At 39.5% G+C, this 22,901-nt stretch overlaps 1 protein-coding gene across 3 annotated transcripts in view; it reads left to right on the top strand.

Moving 5' to 3' along the window:
• The window catches only part of LOC149010767 (AAA-type ATPase family protein), a 48,115-nt gene that overhangs the window by 13,677 nt on the left and 11,537 nt on the right, over positions 1-22,901 (top strand). For 2 of the 3 annotated variants that reach the window (XM_089164466.1, XM_089164465.1), the window contains 19 exons: positions 1,041-1,162; positions 1,268-1,359; positions 1,537-1,759; positions 1,928-1,991; positions 11,733-11,830; positions 12,058-12,128; positions 12,201-12,374; positions 12,485-12,556; positions 15,098-15,199; positions 15,294-15,383; positions 17,323-17,398; positions 17,487-17,583; positions 17,724-17,793; positions 20,433-20,612; positions 20,739-20,861; positions 21,050-21,133; positions 21,308-21,492; positions 21,698-21,836; positions 21,933-21,992. In XM_089164466.1, coding sequence (XP_089020592.1) covers positions 1,041-1,162; positions 1,268-1,359; positions 1,537-1,759; positions 1,928-1,991; positions 11,733-11,830; positions 12,058-12,128; positions 12,201-12,374; positions 12,485-12,556; positions 15,098-15,199; positions 15,294-15,383; positions 17,323-17,398; positions 17,487-17,583; positions 17,724-17,793; positions 20,433-20,612; positions 20,739-20,861; positions 21,050-21,133; positions 21,308-21,492; positions 21,698-21,836; positions 21,933-21,992 — 2,122 coding nt within the window. The remainder of the gene's footprint in view (positions 1-1,040; positions 1,163-1,267; positions 1,360-1,536; positions 1,760-1,927; positions 1,992-11,732; positions 11,831-12,057; positions 12,129-12,200; positions 12,375-12,484; positions 12,557-15,097; positions 15,200-15,293; positions 15,384-17,322; positions 17,399-17,486; positions 17,584-17,723; positions 17,794-20,432; positions 20,613-20,738; positions 20,862-21,049; positions 21,134-21,307; positions 21,493-21,697; positions 21,837-21,932; positions 21,993-22,901) is intronic. The other variant, XM_089164467.1, reaches the window with a different exon arrangement.

Genomic DNA, 22,901 nt, shown 5'->3' with positions numbered 1-22,901 from the left:
AGAAGTAAAACCTAAATAGAATTCTAGGAATGATGCTGTAATTAATTCCATTGATAAAAGAGGGCTGAAAATGCCCTAAACACTCCTGCTAGGGGGTTTGGCCAGCTCATGGGGACTTTTGGAGCCATCTTGGGGTCAAACTTGTGATCATATCACACTGGGTGAGAATTGATATGCGGTTGAAGGATTACATGTGAGAGGAAGTCTGAAAGGATGCAGGTTAACTTTTTAGGATATGAGAATATCGTATAATGTAATTTACATTCAGGGAGAACATGGTTCTGGATAGAATCATATGATGAAATGTGATTTTTGTTGCTAAAGGCTGATTGGGTTCAGGCTCAGTTTCTCCCCTGTAGAAGGGGAAAAGAAAATATTTTGTCGGGGCAACCAGGATTAGCTTGTGAGAGAATTCTCATATTATCAGTTTCCGTTTATCTGTTTCTCCTCTTCTGAGTTTATAGGTTGCCTCTTTTAGCTCATGCATTTGAGATTAGCTTATGTTGCATTAAAACTCTTGTTTTAGTTTGTATTTGTGTATATGTGTGTTGTCTAGTTCATCTTTCCGAATTGTGATTATGTGTTTTTTTACGTCATTTATGAATTTGAATAACGAAGAACATCCAAGAGAGTGTGTATATCATTATGCTTGTATTGTCCTTGTACTTTAATAAAGATGATCTATTAGCCCCCCCCCCCCCAAAATAAAAAAAAATAAAAAATAAAATAAAAATCATGCTTGTATTGTTGTACCCCTTATTATTTTTTCCCTTAAATATTGTTTGTTAACTTTACTAGTGTTTATAATATTTTCTTCTCCGTTTACGGCTCCTATTCAGTGGTTCTAAATATAATTACATATCTTTTAACGATGTGTTCACCCAAGTTCTGCAGGGCCATTTAGTGAATAATATCTTTGTATTGTTTCTTTGTCTTAATCAATCTTTTCCTTTCTGTAATTTCTATATATAGTTTTATCATAACTCAGGATCTTGAACTTGTGTCTATGTTAATAACCCTATCTGACTGAACTCATACAGTGAAACCACAAAAATTACTTTAATTGCATCAGTATATATACATTTGAAGAGAAATAAATTCGTGAAGTTTACATCAGAGCTCCCAACTCTGAGTCCACGGGTGTTGCTGTCTGGTCCTGCAGGTATTTTTTTTTTCCATTTTTTCTTTCTTTCTAAATTATATATTTGTTATCTAGCTTTTCCTTGTTTTCAGTAATGTGGAGTATTTTTCTTCTACCTTATTATAGGTTCGGAAATATATCAAGAAACGTTGGCGAAGGCACTAGCCAAGCATTTTGATGCTAGGTTGCTCATAGTTGATTCAGTAATGTTGCCCGGTGTAAGCAATGGGTTTCCTATTTGGAAAATTTGCAATTACTTTATTCTATTAGCTTAGCTTAGAATGTTATGCTGAGAATTTCTGTAAATTTCTGCTGCTTTCCTTTGTGGCAAATACTCCATTTGACTCAGTGTTAGACATACTGAGCTGCTGAAACTGCTTGTAAAATTGTTTCAGGGACAACCATTGAAGGAGTCAGTATCATTAAAAGAGGGTTCGAGATCTGAAAGATCAAGCACATTGGCTAAGCAACGGGCTACACAAGGGGATGCTTTAGCACACAAAAAACCGGCTTCTAGTGTTGAAGCTGATATGGTTGGGACCTCTACACTTTGCTCTCAATCTCTGCCAAAGCATGAAGCGTCTACTGCATCATCTAAAAGCTGCACATTTAAAACAGGCATGTTACCTCTGTCAAAGGCTCCTAGTGTACATTGGTGATTATCTCTTGTTTATTTTTTATGTAACATTCCATTTCCCTTTTCTTTTTTAAATATATCATTTGCTTGGTCCTCAATATCTCGTTCTTCAATTTCTTAGCTGCATTAGGACTTTGTGAACTTGACAGGTGACCGAGCAAGGTATGTAACTTCCACACCACCATCTGGGTTTTCTGTCCCTGCTCCTTCAAGGTATCTCTACTAATACAGTCTATTGTAGCCGTGAATGTCTCTTCAAATTGATCATTTGGTGTGTATTTGCTGCACAGTAGTATCATGCATGGCTTTGACTCCATGGGAAAGCATTTATAAGTAAAAATGAAATAACACCCCTACGCCAATATCTGTATCTTTCACGGTGACTTATTGATCTGGATCTACAAAAGTGTCTTCTTCCTACTCAGAGCATTGGGATTATGGTTTACAATTGGTCCAGAATAGGCTCTCCATTATCCAACTACCATTTGTTTAACTCAAGAACAGCAACTGTGTTGCCTTATTTGCTGGAAGTACATGACAGTGCATAGCTTGTTAGGAGTTTGCTGGGTTAGAGATGAGAAGAGAGGTAGCCAGCAAAAAAGGGGGAAAAAATAAAATTTCCTGACTTTTTTTTTTCTCCTAACCAAATTTAACCGTAAACATCAATTATGAATATACATCATCAAGTATGAGTGTTGACTCTCCATTCCTGCTCTCTCAAACACGGAAGACATCTATCCATCCTGTCCCTTTCCCAGTCATTAAGTGAGATATGGATTCCTAGCTTCATGTGAGATAGAAACCTATTCCCATTTTGACCTAAAGCAAGCCTTCCTCACACAAAAAGAGGAAGACCAGTAACTAGAACGTATTGGAGTAGGAATTGGACATCACATATCTGCTACCCTGTAATCAAGCTAGCATTTCTCACCTTTTCTGTATTGAATCTCATTCCTGAACCTTATGTACCTTAGCTGGTCTGTCATGTCCCTTTCCCAATCCAAAGCTAGAAAAAGAACACATTTTTTGAGTGGGCCTTGTTTGTGCCCATAATTCACATTCCTTTTCATCTTGCAGCACCTCAGTGATTTTCTTGGGCTTCTTCTGTTGCCCACTATATCTATATAGTTTTCATTCTCAAGCAAATTCCCCGGTCAAGACCTGAGGCTCTGGCCCTAGCTTGGGGAATCTTTCCCAAATCCGCAGTTGCAGAAGCCAAGTGTAGTCCAGATATGTTGGGCCTAGCTGTTAACCACCTAGGACTAGTACTTCACTTGCCTACTCAACTCATTGAACCCATGATGGAGCTTTGCAACCATGCTGCCAGAAAAAAAGATTCTCCCTTAAAGCCACTCTGGTCGCCAAACTCTATACATAAGCTCATGGTAAAAAATTTGAGGGAAACTCAAGTTTCGACCGGGTGAAAATGGGAAACTTAGTTGGAAACTTGGGAAATTTCGAGGAAACCGAGGACTTTTCCGTACAAGTTTCGACAGGTTTTAGAGAGTATTTTGGGGTGGGATCCTGTATTTAAGTTAATTAGAGTATAAAGAATACATTTGTTGTATTTTGCTAAAAAAATCAATGTAGATATGTCATTCAATGTACATAACATCAATGTAGAGTTGTCCAAAAAGTACATTATAAACTTAACTACTTAAGCACATAACATTCAATATATAATTTCTAACTTCAAAATAGTTGTCAATAAAAGGAAAATACAACTTAGTGTTAAGAGGAGTGCCAAGAGTGGATTCATCCTGTGAGTTGAGTAGTACTATGCCTGTAACATCCTCTTCTCCAACCAACGAACATGGACATCCCATGACATTTTATGCTTATGGTTTTCAAGTTAATCGACAACTGTAACTTTATGATTCTGGTCATCAATATGCTTAAGATAACCAACATGAGGGAATACGCACTTTGGATAGGGAAGTCCTGATGGAGGGGGTATTTGGGGAAACATGAAATAAACAAAAAAATTGAAAATTTGGGAAAGCTACAAAATTTACAGGAAAAAGTCCCAAGTTTTCACGAAATTTCTCAGGTTTCCACGAAATTTCCCAAGTTTCCACGAAATTTCCTAGGTTTCCACGAAATTTCCCAAGTTTCCACGAAATTTCCCAAGTTTCTATGAAATTTCACAAGTTTCCCATGAAATTTGGGAATTTTTTTCCTCATGAACCAGTTGGTCCAACTGGGTTGAACCAAGTTTCGACAGGTTTTGACAAGTTTCGACAGTTTCGATCAAAACTGAGGACTTTTTTTCGGTCCTCCTGAGTTTCGTTTCGCATTTTCCAAAATGTGAAATTTCGGTTGAAATTTCGCAAGTTGCGATGGAATTTTGTTCTATGCATAAGCTGATGTAACTCAAATTCTAGGATTTAGGGATTTTGACACCAAACCCTAAAATTGGGTTCACTTCAGGATCCTCTCTCGGAGAACCAACAATCTTATGGGATTCTATTGGAAGAAATTTAGGGTTTTATTTCCCAAACAATACCCAAGATGGGATGGGATTGTGGGAAGGGGATAGCTTTTAGGATAAATAATATGACCCATGGTAGTAGTTTAGGGATTGTGGGATAAACTTTTTGAGATGTAAGCTTTGGTTTATAGGTTTCAAAATGGGCTGAAACTTGGATGGAATATAGGTATTAATATAGGAAGATGATTCCGCAAGTTTGGTGGGGGTTTGGATGGCTAAATTGAAAGATATTAAGGTTCTTGTTTCAGAAAAATAAAATAAAATAAGATCTAGGGTTTAGCCAACACACTGGACTTGATGGGGCCTGGAGGCTGGACCTAAGACACCCCAAATTTGTCAAAACAACCAAAATACCCCTATAGACAAAATTTGACAAGCCCTTGGTGCGCAAATTGGGCTTCGTTCTAGGGTCCATCTTTGAGGGTTTCTTTTTTTGGGGGGGGGGGCGGGCAGGCTTGGTTACATTAGCGCTCCCCTCCTTGAAAACATTCATCTCTTGATGAATGTGCTTATTGTGTGATTCAGGATCAATCCTCTGGTGATCTATTCTGTAAACTCGTCCTCACATTCTGCAGTGGGGGGGGGGGTGGCATGTGTTTCATTGCTTGTGTTGCTCCTGGGCAAAACTTTGGTAATGTGAGTAATGTAGTCTTTGAGTTTGGGGGCTTTCTCTTTGAAGAACCAAGGTGGCATGTAAAATTTGATATGCTTGGCTCAAAGTCGGCAAAAAAGTTCGACCCCAAATCCTGTAGTGTGGTGGAGCAGACAACTTGTGTGCTACAATGTGGATCATCCCCAAGCAGAACTCTGGCAGTGTAGAGCACTAGGAATGAAGTATTCAATTTTGACGAGTTTCTTTCCAAAGAACCATGGGAGCATGCTCAAAATCGATAGCAATGCCTATGGAATATTCTGTAGGCACTTCCCCAGCTGGTGGTGTTGTTCCAAGCATGTGCCTGTAAACTTTGGTTGTACCATAACCAGTTTTCTCGGTCTCTTTATCAAGGGCTCGAGTCTCCTTGACTTCCACTTTCTCATTCCTGTGGTCTCCCTCAAGATCTTCTGACATTACTTTAGTAGGCATTAGCTCCTTTTCTTCCACCATTTCAGTAGGCTCAGAATAATTGTCTAGGGCTTCATTTTCACCAAAGGAATCTTCTGGGGCTGCTTCTAGAGGTATGCAAAGGACTTCTTTTTCAAGAGATTATTGGTGGGTTTTGAAGACAGCAACTCCCATTATTTGTAGGCAAACTCTGTGATGTAATCCAGGGTCTAGGTTAGCATTCCAGGACCCTCTTTAATTAGGGCCAGCAAGTAAATGGGTTATCTATAAGGTAGGGTTATCTATGGGATGGTTTGGACATGGTTTTGGGATTTCAAGGTTTAACAAAATAACTAATGGGATGATTTTAGGATAACAAGGATCCCTAGGAGGGATGGACCAATTTGGAATTTGGTGTCTTGTGAATGGTATGTGTTAGAGAAGGGGGGTTTAATAAAATAATAAAGATTCTATGGGATGAACTAGGGTTAGGAAAAGGTATGGGGAGAATTAGGGTCTATATGGTATCATTTGAGATACCCAAACTTACCTGGGGAGGATAAGGGAAGACGATGATTGAGTCTAGGGATGATTAGGGTTAACAAAGATGGTTTTTCTAAGGTTTGCGGTTAGAGGGGAAGGGGTAGGGAAACTTGCAGAAAAGGGAGAGGGGGTTCTTGATTGGATCTTGAAGAATTCTTGAATGGATCTTGGAATTCCTCAAGATTCATGATTGTTCTTCTTCTTTCTTTTTTTTTCATTCTTGGAATTCTGCTGCTTTTCTTTCTTGAAAATTCTGTTATTTCTTTTCTTGGATTTCAGTCCAGGTTCAAGTGAGGAATTTTATTACAGAGATTCTGCAATACAAATAAGGGGCTGCGATGGGGTTTCTTTTAGGTTCTTGGGCTGTCGCAAGGCTGGGGGAGGGGATTGAAGGTTAGAAGGAGGGAGGGAGGGAAGATGGGGAAAAGCTGGGTAATCAACTTACTTGAGAGAGAGAGGGTTGTTGGAGAGATAAGGAACTTCAAACTGCCACAGGGAATTCTCAGCCCTGAAGCACCATGCGCACTTCCTGGCTGCAACCTTCAAATCTTTATTCGTTCAAAACTAAATTTAATTACAACCATGAACCTGAGTTGTAATCATATTGAGACTCCTACTTGGACTCTTAAGGCTGCGTTTGTTTGCAAAGGTGGGGTGAGAAAAAAAACATGTGAGCCAGTGAGGGAGAAGGAAAGAAAAGGAAGGAATTTTGTGGAAAAATATTAATTGTGGGTCCCACATTTTACTTTTCCACGCTTTTCCATAAAGTCCCACACATTTTGTGGGGTTTTGGAAAGGCTTGGGGTGGGAAAGTTGGGTTGCCACCTCACCAGACAAGTTTCCTTAAATTAAGAAAACTTGTTTCTCACTTTCTCACCCCAAGCAACCAAACAATCTGCACTTTTAGGATTTAAAGGAAAAGTAGGAAAATTTTGCTTTTTTCAAGAATTTTCCCACCCCACCTTTATTCCAGCAAACAAACGCAGCCTAAAGGAAACCTAAACTGACCTCTAACTAGGGACCCACTTGAACGTAGGACTCCCTCTACAACTCAACACTTGGTAAACCAATAAAAAGGAATCTCCTTAAAAACTTGCAAACTAATTTTTTTTGGATGAATAAATGATTTCATTACCAAAGAGGAGAAAAGAACAAGAGCACAAAGGGCAAAGCCCGAGCAACGGGAGCGACAAGGCTGAACAAACAAGAAGAGGCAATGAATTTAGCAACCACCTAAGAGCGCAACGGTAAGCAAACTAGTCATACAAAGACAGTGCCTCCCTTTTTCTTTTTCTTCTTATTTTGCGGCAACATAAAATCAACAATGAAATCTTTGCTGACTTGGTGTTGCCCTTTATTGGCATGGTTGCTCCTTCTACAATGCTCACGATGGGGACCAACAAACGATTTGGGATGGCAACCTCGGTTTGGCTGGAAGGGGGGAATGGGGGTAGTGAAATGTGCTGGAGAGAAGGGGGGTAGGGACCAGAGGAGAAGTGGGTCCGGATTGCTAGGCAAGCAAAGGGGGGCCAAGAGGTTGGGTTAATAGCAGGGTTGGGCTAGAAAGAACTAGAAGGGGGGAGGACAAGGGCCTGAGCTAGGTGAAAATCCCACTCCTAGAAGGAATCGGGCCCAGTAAAAAGGTGGGGAATGGCCAAGCCCATTAGGAGGAGATATAGAAAGGTGGAGAGAAGGATTTAGGGTTAAGTGGGGTAAATGGGCTGAAAGAGTGGGCTTGTTAGGAGGGAAAGGTAAGGGGCTGGGATCCAAGATGGGGGGGCCCATAAGGGAGGGAATAGAGTGGCGAGAAGTGGAGGGAGGAGAGAGGGTGGAGGGTTGGTTGTAAATCACAAACGAAGGCAAAGCAGTGAACAAGGGGAAGGGGGTGGACCAGTGGGAGGGAAGGCATCAGGGGAGGGGAGGCATCAGGAGTGTCAAGTTAGGGATGGTAGCAAAGGCAATGGGAATCCCGGCCTATGTCGCAACCAGATTCCTGTCCTAAAGCACAACGAAAATAGCATCCAGAGAAGTAGAGTCAGTGGCGGGATTAGTAATGTGGTCCAACCATTTTGAGCTAGTTAGCTACCTACCGGAGCACTTGTTGGAGTGATGGTAGGTCGCCGCTGTCAACGTTGTTAGACCGAGGGAGTAGAAGCAATGACAATGGGAGCTTCGGGGAGGTCTCTTGTAGCAATGGGAGCTTTAATGGAGACTTTTTAGACAGGAATGTCATTGCCGTAGGGGACGACCATCGATACCTTTTCGAGAGTGTCTATGATGGAGGACGAAACAGTTGACAGTTCTTCCAAAGGCATTCTTTCTTCAATTGAGGAGGGAACCATGGATCGGTTTAGCTGGATAAAGGAGTACAAGGAGTTATCATGGCCAAAAGAAGAGTAAATACCACATCTAGCAAGGACCCGATCGTAAACCACGATTTGGTTGACTGAGACCATTGTTGTCTTCAATGGTGATAAAAGGAAGCAGGGCTTTAATAGCGGAACCTCCACACAAATTTGAATGTAAGAAAGGCGCTCCAAGTTGGTCATTTTTGGATCTGAGCACAAGATCTTGAAGAGCCAATACAACTCAAGTAGTCTTGATTTCAGAGGGAGATTGGGGAAATTATTTCACAAGGGGAGGGAATTGATATTGAGTCTACAGAGGGGCATCAAGGGTTCCCAAGGTCTGAGAAGGATTGGGGAGCTAGCTATAGCCCATGGAGAACCTTCGAGGGCTTTAGACATGCAGGCAAGGGAGGCAAACTTAAAGAGAAAGATCCCATAGTCAAGCATGAAAGTGTACATCATGCCTTGAGCCTTCCATTGTTTATCAAGAGATGATTCAACTATGCTAAAAGAGGGAGACGCCCCAAGGAATTGGCCAACAATAACACTTTTCCGTCAGTGGATACCAGCGTTGGTGGCAGAAGAAGGGCAATGGATGTGGGGTATGGGGTCAGTGGAGGAGGGAGGGATGAAGGTTAAGTCTCAACTAGCAGAGGATTCCAGAGCAGGGGGAGGAAGAGAGAGAGTTCCATGGTTTGGGAACAGGAGGAGCAAGGGGGATGGTGGAGCCAGGAATAGGAACGGGAGGAACAGGGAGGGGAGAGGTGGAGGGGGTGGTATTAGCCTTTAAGGAGAGGAAAGAGGTTTAGAGGTGGTGAAGGTAGCAGAGATCACTTGAAGCAGTTAAGGTAACCATCACCAGAGCATTCTCATGATCTTTTACAAGCCACTTAGAAGAGCATTTTCTTAAGAATTAGTGTACTATGGATTTGTGAACTATTGCTTTAGTACTTGCAAATTAATTAATCTTCCTTGAATCCTGTGGCAGAACTGAAACAGAAAAGGAAAAAAAAGAAAAGAAGGAAAGGAAGGAAGAAAAGAAAAAGAAAAAGAAGAAGAAGAAAGATCATGGAGTTTGAAGAATTCCAAGATCCAATCAAGAACCCCTCCCCCTCTTTGTTTCAAGGTCCCCTATCCCCTTCTCTCTCTAACCGCAAGCTTCTACACCTATTTCCCATCCCCATTGCTCCTGAATTTTGATCCTTTTTAATTGAGTTCTTCCTTCTCATTTAGGTTTGTTAAAAACTTAATATCTCACAAACTCTACCCATACTAACCCTAATCCATTCCTTTCTTTTCCTATCAACCTTAGTTCATTCATAGGATCTTTGGGTATCCCAAATCTTGTAGCTCTAGCTCTGGCCATCTCATCTTGATAGTGCAATGCCTTGCTCTCTATCATCACCCGCGTCAAATCCCTCTCCTCATGATCTCTGCCCACACCAATGGGGTTAACATCTTGATCATAATCTGAATCAACCCTATAGATGATGGTCCCGCACCACATCATCTAGTGCCTTGTCCACTCTCCTCTTCTCCTCTTTCTTCTTCCCCTTTGCTCTCCCTAACTCCCAGATTGCCTTCCCTACATCCGAATGGCCTCTATGCATGTGGCCACATCCTTCGAACTCTCGGTGATGCGAGCCTTGAACTTGTTGATGCCACCTAAGTTTAACTTCTTTGCACTGAAATTACATTTTGTTTTATTCTTGTTTCCATCAATATCCACACAATATTGACATGCTAGGTCAACCCTTCCTTTACTGCAATCTCTGTGGCTCTCCTTGTGGCTGTGGCTTTCCTTGGCCCTGTTGTCCACCATGTGAACCACCTCCCCTCTAACTCCCACTAGCAGACATGATAACTATTGCATCCAAAATGATTACATGAGTCACTGAATAACACCAAATTAATTTTCTCTAGAGAAAGAAACAATTGTGTACCTAGCGAAATTTTTTTCTCTTTCCCATGGTTTTTTTATTTTTATTTTTTTTAAATTTTTATTTAGAGAATGAATTTTTAAATTTTTTTTCAGCAAGAAAATAGACTATCCCTACCAAAACCGGTGATGAAACCACATGGGCAGCACTTTAAAAACATTTACCTAGCTATTACATAATTTTTATATTTTTCAAAACCCTTTTCCCTGTTTTCCCCTTTTTCCATAATTATTTTGATTTTTATAAATATTTTATCAGTTTTTGAAAAAATAATTATTTATTGGGTGGAAAGATTTTGATTTTGTGAAACCGTAGATTGGCCATGGAGTTCCACATGTGTATTCCATCACCATACAAGATATATATCATGTTGCATTTTAATGTAGGAAATACAATCTTTGACGCCCAAAAAATAAAAAAATAAATTACTTTGCGGAAAAAAAAATGCCGACACCTTGAGTTCGTGGATCGGCCCACTGTGTTCAACATTAAATTCATATCCATCCAACAACATTATAGCATTCATTTTGTGAAAATTAAGTTTAGAGAATAGTGGTGTTTTTTGGATAAAGATCTTCAAGAATTGAGTGAAATGCTGCTTGATCTACACGATGCACGCGATTGTTGGCGAAAATTTGGCAAGGAACACCCCCAAATGTCAAAGATCGACGGAGAAATAGCAAGAATCACAAAATATGAGTAGAGAGAAGCTCTAGATGCTTGAGACGAAATTTTGGCAAAATGAACCGGAAGTTCGATAGAAACAGGGTTAAATTGGGGAGAATTTGGCGATTTTTGGCCGATAAAATGGATTGAATGGGATGTATCACCCAACGGTCAGTATTTCGTTCGTTGGGTGAAATATTGCCAATGTATCAGCGACATTTGGGAATGTCGTTTTTGCTCGGCTGTTTCCTGTCACCACTTACTCACACACCAAAATATCGCCAAGTTTTGGCGATATTTCATTCTATGGTGGCGCGGCCGGCTGGGGGGGATAGGTGTGGTGGTTGCCGGAGGTGGTGGGCAGTTTCTGGTGAGGTGTAGGAAGAAGATGTCTACTGGTTGCGCATGGGATGAGACAGAAGGATAGTTTTGTAAGTTGATATTATGAGGGTATTTTGGTCATTTCATTTTGGACGTAGCTGAGTCTGTTATGTGCGAGCTTCATGTAATATTGGAGTGAGTTATATGTAATTTTTCCCACTTGAGTGAGGCAACAAGAGTTTCAGCCCCACTTAAGTGAGTTACACTGAAAAAACTCTTAAATTTGTGTGAAAACAAGTGTAGACATGAGTTCCTACTGGACCCTAAGTTCTGAAGAAGTCAAGATGTGAGTACCAAAATTGTGATATCACAACTGGCACATGCATCTGTGAAACATGAAAGGATGATGCACCGCAGAAACTTTAATCTGCAAGTCGCTTAGATCCACATCCTTCAAAATCACCCTAAGGTATCTCCTTGCGATAGAAAATTATGTTAAAATGAAGACAATATCATATTCTTTTTTCTAAATGGATGTTGATGTGTTTAACCCATTGTATGCCCTTCTCCAGTGAAGAGCTTATGCAGACTCTGTATTTACAGGGGACCAAGTTATGGTTTGCGACGCAGTGTAGTAATGAATTTTGAAGAAAATGGATCATCAAAAGCGGGAGTGAAATTTGACAAAGCAATCCCTGAAGGTAACGATCTTGGGGGCCTATGCAAAGGAAATCATGGATTCTTCTGCAAGTTTGGTTTCCTTGTTAAGGGTCTTGCATAGACGATCATGGTTTCTTTTGCAATTGAGATTCCATTGTTCCAAGGCATATTTTGTCTTTCATTGATATCTGTGATCATTTGTTGTTTCTAAATGTTCCCATGGTACTTTTATTACCAACTGATCCCTTCCTCCACCCTACTTCTACAGCTGATTCTCTTTGTTTAGATGACTCTGGAGGTGATGATATTGACAATCTCGCTATCAATGAGATGTTTGAGGTAAAATCCCTACTGGCCTGATTGTAGGGTTAACCTTGCTTGCTTACTAATCTGAACCATCTCCTAATCCAGGTGGCTTCCAGTGAAAGTCAAAGTGGTCCATTGATATTGTTTATTAAAGACATAGAGAAGTCTATGTCAGGTAACCTAGAGGCATATATAAATTTCAAGAGTAAGCTGGAAAATCTGCCAGAGAATTTAGTTGTCATTGGCTCTCATGCTCAGATGGACAACCGCAAAGAGAAGGTAGAATATGATGACTCTCCTTTGTTACTTCTTTCATATTGCAATGCTTTCTGCTAGGAATGCATTCGTGTTATTCATGTCTCATCTTGACATCTGAGCTGATTGTCCAGTCACTCCCTGGTGGTCTTCTGTTTACAAAGTTTGGAAGCAATCAAACAGCTCTGCTCGACTTTGCTTTTCCGGTATTGCATAAACTTGCATTTCTGAACTTGTTTAATGAATGATTTATTAATTTTCATTTCTATATTTTTTTCTTTTTTATAGAAGAAAAACGTGATCAAACATTTGAAGGATAGTTGTCATTAAACTATTTGTAACTTGCAAAACGGATGGTATTGTATGTGAAACTACCCACACGATTATTTGACACTCTGCATTCATGCTTTGAATAGGGAAGATTTCTTTGCAGGTGCACTACATAAAACTGATCTAAACCTGTTTGGGAATATTGATGGAGACCGCATCCAGATTGAGTTTTTGGAATCTATTTGAATTTTAGGAAATTATTTGTTTAGGGAAAATAATGTATTTTGCTACTTTACTTTATTCTTCTTATTTTACAAGTTAGGTATGTAGGATATTTAGTTTCCATATTTGGATAAGTTTCTTTGTTAGCGAGTTGGTTATTATTTTCAGGAGTCTTCTATTTATTTTTATTTGTTTATGATATGGAGTAATCCCTTTCATTGAGATGATTGAAAACATGAATTGCATTTGTGAAGAGATTGCATGGCTGGTTTTGTGTGTTCCTTAATCCCCTTCTCTCTGAGCCCCCTCTCTGTCTCTCTTTTATGCTTTTTCCTCTTGCTTTAACTCTGAAATCCTATCTCAGGATTCTTTCTTCTCCTAATTCATAACAACTCGCTGCTAAATCTGGTTTCAAGCCAAAGGATTCATCCGTCTTCTCCATCAATTTCTCTAGTCCCTCCTTCTATGTTCCACATTACAACCCATCTGATGAAAATCCAAAATCCAGGGTTTATCTTCAGGATCTTATTCAAAAACCAACATAATTTCTAGGGTTTTAATACCCTGTGATTGTAGGCTTAAGGCTGGATTGGGTGGTTCTAGAATTGGGATGGAGTGAGACTAGGTTCGGCTATGGCTCGGAACTATTCAATCCTGAAGCTTACTGTAATTTTAAATTCTGAACTGAAACTTCAGATTTAGGGTTTCAAACTTAGGGTTTAATAAGAATTAGGGTTTCTAGGGGGTGACTAATGCTAGGCTTAGTGTCGCAAGGAGGGGTTGGGTAGGGTGATTTTAAAGGAACTAGGGTTTGGATGAAAGGTTTAAAAGTTATGAGTGAAAGAGGGTTAAGGTTTCTAGGTTTCGGTGAAGAAGATGAAGTTAAGGTTTTCCTAGGGTTTTGAGTGAAGGGAAGTAACTGAAACTTGGATTGAAAGGGGAGGGGAGGGGTATTGGATTCATAAAGGGGGTGGGAATTAGATGGGGATTTGGAAGATCTAGGGTAGGGAAAGTTCAAGTTTACAAACCTGGAAAATCCAATGTTGCTGCAACAGAGAAGAGAAGGAGAAAAAGAAGAAAACAGAATAGGTGGGGCTTGTCATAAGAGAAAGGGGATGGGGAACAGGAGGGGATTGAAGATGGGAGTAGGGGAGGTGTGGGGATGCTGCTGCAGGGGTTGGGAAGGGGAGGTTTGCAATAGGTAGGGGGTGGGGGGCTGAGTTTAGTGAATTAGGGTTTGGGGGTTTTTTTTTTTGGGGGGGGGGTTGTTGGGTTGCCACAGGCAAGGCTGAAGGGAAAAGATGGGTTTTGAGAGAGACGAAGGGACAGAGGTAGGGGCTGGCTGGGGTTTATGCTTACTTGAAGATTGAAGGACTTGCACATTTTTTAAACACTAAAGCAGTTGCAGGTTTCCCCCTCTTAGGGACACTCATGACTCCCCAACTTGGCACCTTCAATTTTCAAATTTTACTAGTCATCAATTCTGTCTCTTTACAAGCTAAAATGGCTTTATTTATAACCTTACATGAGTGTCCTCACACTAGGACTCAGACATAACTCATCCTAGGATAATCAAAATTACAAAAAAAAAAGAATAGTTCTAGATCCTTGTAGAAATTTGACTGAACTAGGGAATCCCTCTTTAATTGGGACTCCTAACCTAACTGGGTCTCTTCAATAACTTGACCAAAACAAATCCAAAATTCAAAACAGAAGTTGGTTTGGAATCCTACTAACCTATTGGATTCAACAAACCCTAATTTGACTCTACTAAAACAAGCAAAATTTCCAAATTGCCCCTTATTCTTGTGCAATCTCCTAAAGGGCTGTAGAATGTGGGGCTACGATTCTAGGCCCTGTTTTGGCCCTTAGGGTGGCCCTGATTCTGGTTCACATCACCATCTCAGTGCGGTGCATCACCAAAGCTATCCCTCCCCAACTTCAGCAAGCAACCCATCTTTGTTTTCATTCCCCTTATGGTTTTTGTATTATAACTTGAGCTTTTCACGAAAATCTAAATCAAATCTGGGTTCCAAGTCACCAAATGATTCTGCATATTATTTTCTTTGTGCAACATTGGATAAAAAAGAAGTGTTTAAAGAGGTCCCTCAATAGCTTATGGTTTGAGTACAAGAAAATTTATCTTGTCCTCCTTCACAATTCAGATCTCTCTGTATAAGCATAATAATTAACTGCTTGCTGGTCACTTGGTTTGCAATCCTGGAATAGTTTAATCGATGCTTGAAATCATGCAGGATAACTTTGGTAAGCTACATGAGAGAAGCAAAGACATTCCGAAGGTGATGAAGCAGCTAAGTCGACTTTTTCCAAACAAAGTGACCATTCACACTCCACAAGTATTAGACAAGCTCCTAGTTGTCAGGCTTTTGTGTGCTTTTTTCAGATTTTCTTCGTTGAGAGTATATTTGACATTTCTGGTGACTGTGGTAGGATGAAGCCCTGCTCTTGGATTGGAAACAGAAACTGGATAGTGATGTTGAAACTCTGAAAGCACAGTCAAACATTGTTAACATTCATTCAGTAAGTGGGTCTGAGAGCTTTAAAAAGTATCCATGTTGATCTTCTATTTGTGCAGTTCTGTTTGTTTTTCTGTTTGTTTAATATGCCATCTGCTTATTTTTCTTCGTTAAGTTCCCCTTTCAAGAGGGCATTTATGTAGTATTCTTCATTAAAATTTAAAAATGGCTAGCTTTTGAGAACCTTTATCCTTCTCCCCCAAAAGAAGGTGAGAAGTGTGACAAATGTGCAAGTGATTATTTATTTATTTAAATTTTTTTTTTTTGGGGGGGGGGTTCAGAGTGTGGAGGCTTATCTGTTGAGAATGGTAAAAGCTAATGCATTTATTATTATTTGGTTTTTTTCTATATTCATTGAGAGAAACCATTTCATCCCATAAATTGATTAAAAATGATCCATTTATTGAGAACCAAATTGCAGTTGCTGGTGAATTGTCTGGATAATACTTTGCATGGTCATGGCATTTGAAAGGTTTTTACTGAATGTAGAGATTGCTGATTGTGTAAGAAAGAGTCTGTTTGGTCATATAACTCATATCTGGGTTGCACCAATGCCAGATTACAAGTAGGGAATACTTGTAATGGATATGTCTGTGTTATTTGGACCGACATTCACTCAGATGTTGTAGATTTCTCTTTTATGATGTCCATAAGATGTTTTATTGGGTTATTCTGCTTTGCTAGTTCAGAGGTTATAATCTTCCAGGGTCAGTGAACTAAATGATTGTGAGTTGATATTCATGTGAAATCAACCAAGGATGGTTCGTACCCTCCTTCACTTGTTGCTACTCTACTTCTTTTCCAAAAATTCTGGCAGACAAACCCCCCCCCCCTCTGTGGCTGAGTACGAGTAACTAGACAACATTAATTCGTTTCATAATGTTGTTCTCAAAAGTTAGCAATTTCAATTGGCACAATTGTTCATCAACGATTTAGATTATGTAACTTTTAGTTGGTATTTTGAATTGATAATTGCCATCCAAATCTTTTGTTTTATTTGTATTTTTTTTTAATGTTGTCTTTGGGAAATGCTTGCTTCCTTTATACATGTGAACCATGCTCTCCTAGTCATGATGATGCATCATCTTTTCTTTTCCTTGGTAAATTGTTAAGCTGTCTATTTGATGCATTTCATGACAACATTGCATCTCATTAAAACTCTAGGCTGCCACTAGCATTAATATAACAATTGTGGCATTCACTGTTATTTTGGGGCTTTTGCTGTATTCCCCTCCTCCCCCCCCTCCCCTTCCAGAAAAAAACCATGGTACTAAGTTTTCGAAATTTCACGAAATTTTGTTCGTCTCAAGCCTACCAAGACGAAATTTGGTCCAAAATGGTGACTGAATTTTGACAATTTCGGAGTTGTAATTTTAATTTGTAATTTGTAAACTGTTTTTGGCTACTTTTCAATATTTATCCATGTTTACATTTGTGAATACATGATCAATTGTGCAAATCAAGAAGACCAATTGTCTTAGGTTTTAGTCAAAATGACTTTGTCATTGTGTTTATTGGCCTCAAATTCGGCTGTACGCCAAAAATCGACCCAAAGCCACCTAAAACCCACGGAAACATGGTACAGTGGTGTACTGTATTTTGCCAAAATTTTGGCCTAAATCTTGATATCTTGGAGATGAGATTTTAACTTTGCCCCTAAACACTCCCCCCCCCCCCCCCACCAAACAAAAAGAAAAGGAAAAGGAAACATCTCCTATCAGGAGAAAAGAAAGGATGATTTGTCTTGCTGCCTGGCTTTGTAACCTTCATTTATTTCAGTTAAATGTTGTTTCAAAATTTAATTTGTGAGTTCTCACCTCACCAATCTGCCTCTTTTTGCAATACCCCTAAATTTGTCTCTCATCCTTCCTGGACCCAATATGTTGATCTTCGTGGTTGTGTTGGATATTAAGTAATGTAACCACCTCACTCAATGTTTTCAGGTTCTAGACCGAAATGGGTTGGATTGCCCTGACATTGAAACACTCTATGTGAAAGATCAGGCCCTCACAAATGAAAGTCAGTACTGTCTTGTATTTCAACATGAATCTTTCTACTTGAGAAGAAGTGAGCTAATTTCACCTTTTTCTGTCGTTTGATTTTACAGGTGTGGAGAAGATAGTCGGTTGGGCACTAAGTTATCACCTTATGCACGGCACTGAAGCTTTGACCAAAGATACCAAACTTGTAATTTCCAGTGAAAGGTAACTGTAAGATAATCTACTAGTCTTGAATAACATTTTTGTAACTTTTTTAGTGGAGCAGCTGTATCTTGATAACTTAAAGCAGTGGGCTTTGTGAAATCTTGTTTGCTTGCTTTTTAATTCTACTTCATGTACTGCAGCATTAAGTATGGGCTCGAAATTCTCCAGGGTATATTAAATGAGTCTAAGAATCTTAAGAAGTCACTCAAGGTAAACTTGCCATTTTTCACTTTATAGTTATTTTTATCATTTAGCTATTGGTATCAATTTGGTGAATTTAAAAGACTTGTCATCAGATGTCTGAGTGCATCCAAAAATGATGCCTCTGTGGCTCTATTTGTTTCATTTCGCCATTTCACTATTTCAGTCAGGTCGAACCCACCAGAACACTAAGAGTCCAATGAAATATGACTAAAATGATGTAAATTCAGCCGGTTATTTTGGTGAGCTAACAGCCATAGTAGGCTGTGATACTTCAGGATACATTGTTTTAGACCAAATAAACATATGTCAACCTTCAAAAAACCAGTCACACAATGTTGTGTGTTTTATTTGCACCATTGTTAGGCAACAAATGCCAAACCCTATGATTTTACCTTATGGCATACTGCGTATTCTACACATTGTTTTAGTAAACGTCAAATCCTATTGTATATTGTAAGTAATGTTGCATATTCTACACATTTGTTTCAGTATTAGACATGCAAGTGAAAATTAGTAAATTATACAAACATGGGTGATGGAACATAGCATGGAACTATGCATACATGGACACTCGAGCCCCAAGTCTTCCATGGAACCATGGCCCTGCAATACGGTATTGTGATTGTCTAATGATATGATAATGACATGCTGGATTGAGTCCACATATGGTCCGATTGAGCCAACCTACGTTGTCCTCTGGCTGCATGACAGATGCGTGCCGTGTCACAGCGCTCAGGAAGAAATGGGAGTAGGTGTTTTCATAGATGCCTTTTAAACCCCCTCATCTGCATACAATAAGTAACATGTCCACTGAAATTGCTACTCCAATAGGAGGATGTACTATCGGGTTAAAAGCCAACCATCTTGTTTTATTTAGTCCATCCCTTTCATTCCTCCAATTACCTTTCTCGTCTGCAGTGGCTGGTTGGAGATACAACCCTTATTATTATATCTTCTATTAACATCCACCTCTTACAGGTTGCCTACTGTTAGAAGGCTATACTAGGTATTCTGCCCACCCACATTCATGCTGTCCAAAATTTTGAACAGTACATGTGAACAGAGCTGCTTCAAAATTCAAATGATGGTGTCAACAACGTATGGCTGGTGGGCTGTGTAGGAGAAGAAGCTGTTGACGAAGGATGATAGAATATGTCCTTGTGAGCGGGCATCATGGTCAAAACTGGGAACAAATGAATAAATGCATGCTCCCCCAACACCCCCATGCATATTAGTCACGGTGACAAGGCGATGCAAGGTGGTTTAGGCCAGTTGAGGCGCCTGCCGAGGTGCTTTTGAGGCAGTCAAGGCTTTTTAAATGACAATTTTTAGTGTACATCCCCATACACACTAGTTGATTATAAATATATCATATTTCATATAATAAAAGATTTTACAATAGGCTACCTTTGCTGGAGCAAATGAGGATGCCGGCTGGCTGTCGTCTGAGAAGAAAAGGCATTGTGCCTCAGTGATCAGTTGGACTTAAAAAAATAAAGCCAGTACTACCTTTGCCAGAGAAGATAAAGAAGCCTGCTGTTGTCTAAGTAGAAAAGAGGCTGAGATTTAAAGGCACCAATCGCCTCAGTATTTTTTTTAAAAAAGAAAAAAAACACTCACAGGTTTGGGAACATATTAACATAATTGAAATTAAAAATAATTCGTAACTTACCTGGCCTGAAAAGAGAAGCTTTGGAAAGGAAGAACCCTCAGAGACTGCCACTGCAAGTTGGAGAGTTGACTGTCGAGTATCGAGACTACCTCTGCAACTCCAAAGTTTCAAACGTGAATCAGAGTCGCAGAGTTAAAAACTTAGAAAGAAGGAAAGAAAAAAAAAAGATTTGCTGGCGAGAAGTAGGCCAGCACTTGACTTCACCTGAGAAGAAGAGTGCTGGAAAGGGTCGGAGACTGCTGCAAGTCGCCGCTTGAGAGGTTTCGTTTGGTGTTGCAAATGGTTTAGGTTAATATGTTATGTTTTTCTTTTTTTCTGGTATAATTTATTGATCCCATGTAGCATAGGTGCAAATGTAAGCGTGTAACCAACCAATATGATTTTTCAGATCAGAGTCTAGTGGTTAATCATCATATCATTTATGATTTTAAAAAAATAAAAAGGGTGGATTGCTTGAGGGCCAAGGCGTCCGAGGCGACTGCCTTATGGAACTTCCTTAAGGCGAGGCTCGCCTCACCACTCCAGGGGCACCTGGACGCCTAGGCGATGTCATAACAACTATGTCCCCATGTCTGCTATTCATCAAGGATCCATGGGTTTATTGGCCCTCTACCCAGTGAGGCTACATCAATCCATTGCACGAAGCTTCCTCCACTGAGATCGAGGGTCAGATGTTCTATATGTTATTTTAAAAAGGTAAAACAAAACTATGACATCTCCATTACTCTAATTGTGAAATAATGTTCATTGCTGGTGGCTTATTATTTGTTCAATACTCTGGCTACCATTTGCTTTTAGAAGAAAGTTTGGTTTCCTTGTTAGTATTGCATTTTATGCTGAAAACTGATACATGTTGAACAGCATTGTGGAAAAAGAATTGATCTTATAACCTGGAAGTCTCCCTTTAGTGTGCATTATAGTCTTTTCAAGAAAATAGGGAATAATGTCTCTTTTGGACCTTGAGTTTTTTCAGGATGTGGTCACTGAGAATGAATTTGAAAAGAGACTTCTTGCTGATGTTATCCCAGCAAATGATATTGGAGTCACTTTTGAAGACATTGGAGCATTGGAAAATGTCAAGGACACACTGAAGGAATTAGTGATGCTTCCTTTGCAAAGACCAGAACTATTTTGCAAAGGGCAGCTGACAAAGGTAAACTGACAGTTTCCTTTCCAAGTTTATATTTTTAATTTCTCTGTAAGGATGTCTTACATAGAAATCCAATGTAGAGCTATTCGACTATGTTTGGTGGCTGAATAGTGGTTACTGTGCTTCCAGCCTTGCAAAGGTATACTGCTATTTGGACCTCCTGGTACGGGGAAAACAATGCTTGCAAAAGCTGTTGCAACAGAGGCAGGTGCAAACTTCATCAACATATCCATGTCAAGTATTACTTCAAAGGTACTTAATGCAAATCTTGTTGGTAGTGTCCCTTCTCTCCAGTTCCGTCCCCCACCCCCCAAACAAAAAAAAAAAAGAAAAGAAAAGCCCACACCACCAAAACAAAGATGCACTTCCTCTCCTCTTTCATTTAGGGGATGTGGTATCCTTTCCTTTAACCTGACAATGAAAACTGATGTTACTTGCAGTGGTTTGGTGAAGGAGAAAAGTATGTGAAAGCAGTGTTCTCACTAGCCAGTAAAATAGCTCCTAGTGTTGTTTTTGTTGACGAGGTTTGTGAATGTGTTGATAAATTTTGTTTTCTTGTACTGGTTGAGGCAATTTTTTGGTCAACTAAGGAACCTTTAAATTGTTTAATTTTGTGGCAAGGTACAGCTTTTTATTCTGCTTTTTAGTATGTAGTCTACATCATCCATTACTATTTTCCCACTTATTCCTTTTCCCAGGTTGATAGCATGTTAGGGAGACGTGAAAATCCAGGAGAGCATGAAGCTATGCGAAAAATGAAAAATGAGTTCATGGTAAATTGGGATGGTTTGCGTACAAAGGACAAAGAACGTGTATTGGTACTTGCTGCAACCAATAGGCCTTTTGACCTAGATGAGGCAGTTATAAGAAGGCTCCCTCGCAGGTAAGCATTTATTTGTTTCAGGGTTGCTTTGATAGTCCTTTGTAAAATAATGATAAAATTGCTGAGGTAAGACTGCGTAGGAAAATTGCTTCCATGTACTCTGCTTGTGCGGAAGCCTTCAGCACTGGGTTCACCCTGTTTCTTTAATAATTATAGTAGTCTGTTCCATTGTTGTTTATGTGTATTTAACTGGATCTTTGTGCAGGTTGATGGTAAACTTGCCTGATGCCCCCAATAGAGAAAAAATTCTGAGAGTTATATTGGCAAAAGAAGAAATGGCACCTGATGTTGACCTGGCCGCAGTTGCAAATATGACTGACGGATATTCTGGAAGTGATCTAAAGGTTTGAAGTTCTTAGTTTCTAGCTGTCAATAAAATCCATTCAAAAATGAGTATTTTGTATGCATTGGATCTCCTGTAACCAATATTTGGATTTCAGAACTTATGTGTTGCGGCAGCACATTGCCCCATCAGGGAAATTCTAGAGAAGGAAAAGAAGGTTAGTGTTATGTTTCCACCACATGACAATCTGTTATGAATTACAGTGACCTATATGTTTCACCTGTATTGCTTTTAATTTTGTATTCTTAGTTTTAGTTTTTTTTACCTGTCAATATTGTTGATTATGATTGCATACAGTTTTTATGGAAATTCTGCAGCTGCAATATTCCTGCTTCATTAAGATACTTTTATATTATAAATAATTTCATTTGTTGGAACATTAAAGAGAGTTACAATGCATAAAATACATGTTTTATGGTTCATGACCTCTTTAGGCCCTTTCTACTTCTCCTAAATCCTATTTATTTATTTTTTTACATTTTAAGGGTTTAAAGTTCGTTAATTTACAAAATCAGAACCCTCATTTACCCGACTCCCAAATCTGAGTGTTGTTCCTTTCGTCTTCTTCTTTCTCTTTCTGTACTTCTCTTTCCTCTCCACTGCAAACATATCTTCTGATCAATTCGAATTGGAGCCATAGTCCTTGATCATCCATGTCTCCTCATCATAGAATCGTCAATGTTTACAACCCACCATCCCTGGTATTACAAATAGAACTCCCAGGTGTTCACTCGAGTTAGATGAACTCATTTTAGGGATTTCCGATTTCTCCCGCTTTCTTCTTCCTCTCTTCCTTTCCTTTCTAATTCCTGCACTTATCCCTTCATATTTTTCTCACTCGATGCTTCGATTGTGGATTGCATCGCTTTTCAACTGTTGGAGCTCCTTGTGATGTTTGTGGTCCATTCGCTACATAAAGAAACTATACAGAGTTGCAGTTTGCAATACACAGTACATTTAGTTTGATTTCCTCTTATTACTCCCTGCTACTTCAGAGGGAAAGAGGAGCTATAGTGCTAAATTGAGCTAGGTGAGCTTGCTCATGCGATGAACAAGTGATATCGAT

The sequence above is a fragment of the Hakea prostrata genome, chromosome 7 (assembly GCF_041222555.1).
Source record: "Hakea prostrata isolate BN-2017 chromosome 7, UWA_Hpros_2, whole genome shotgun sequence".
Classification (NCBI taxonomy): Eukaryota; Viridiplantae; Streptophyta; class Magnoliopsida; order Proteales; family Proteaceae; genus Hakea; species Hakea prostrata.
Note: the sequence above shows the minus strand (reverse complement) of the source record. Positions and strands in the feature narration are given on the sequence as shown.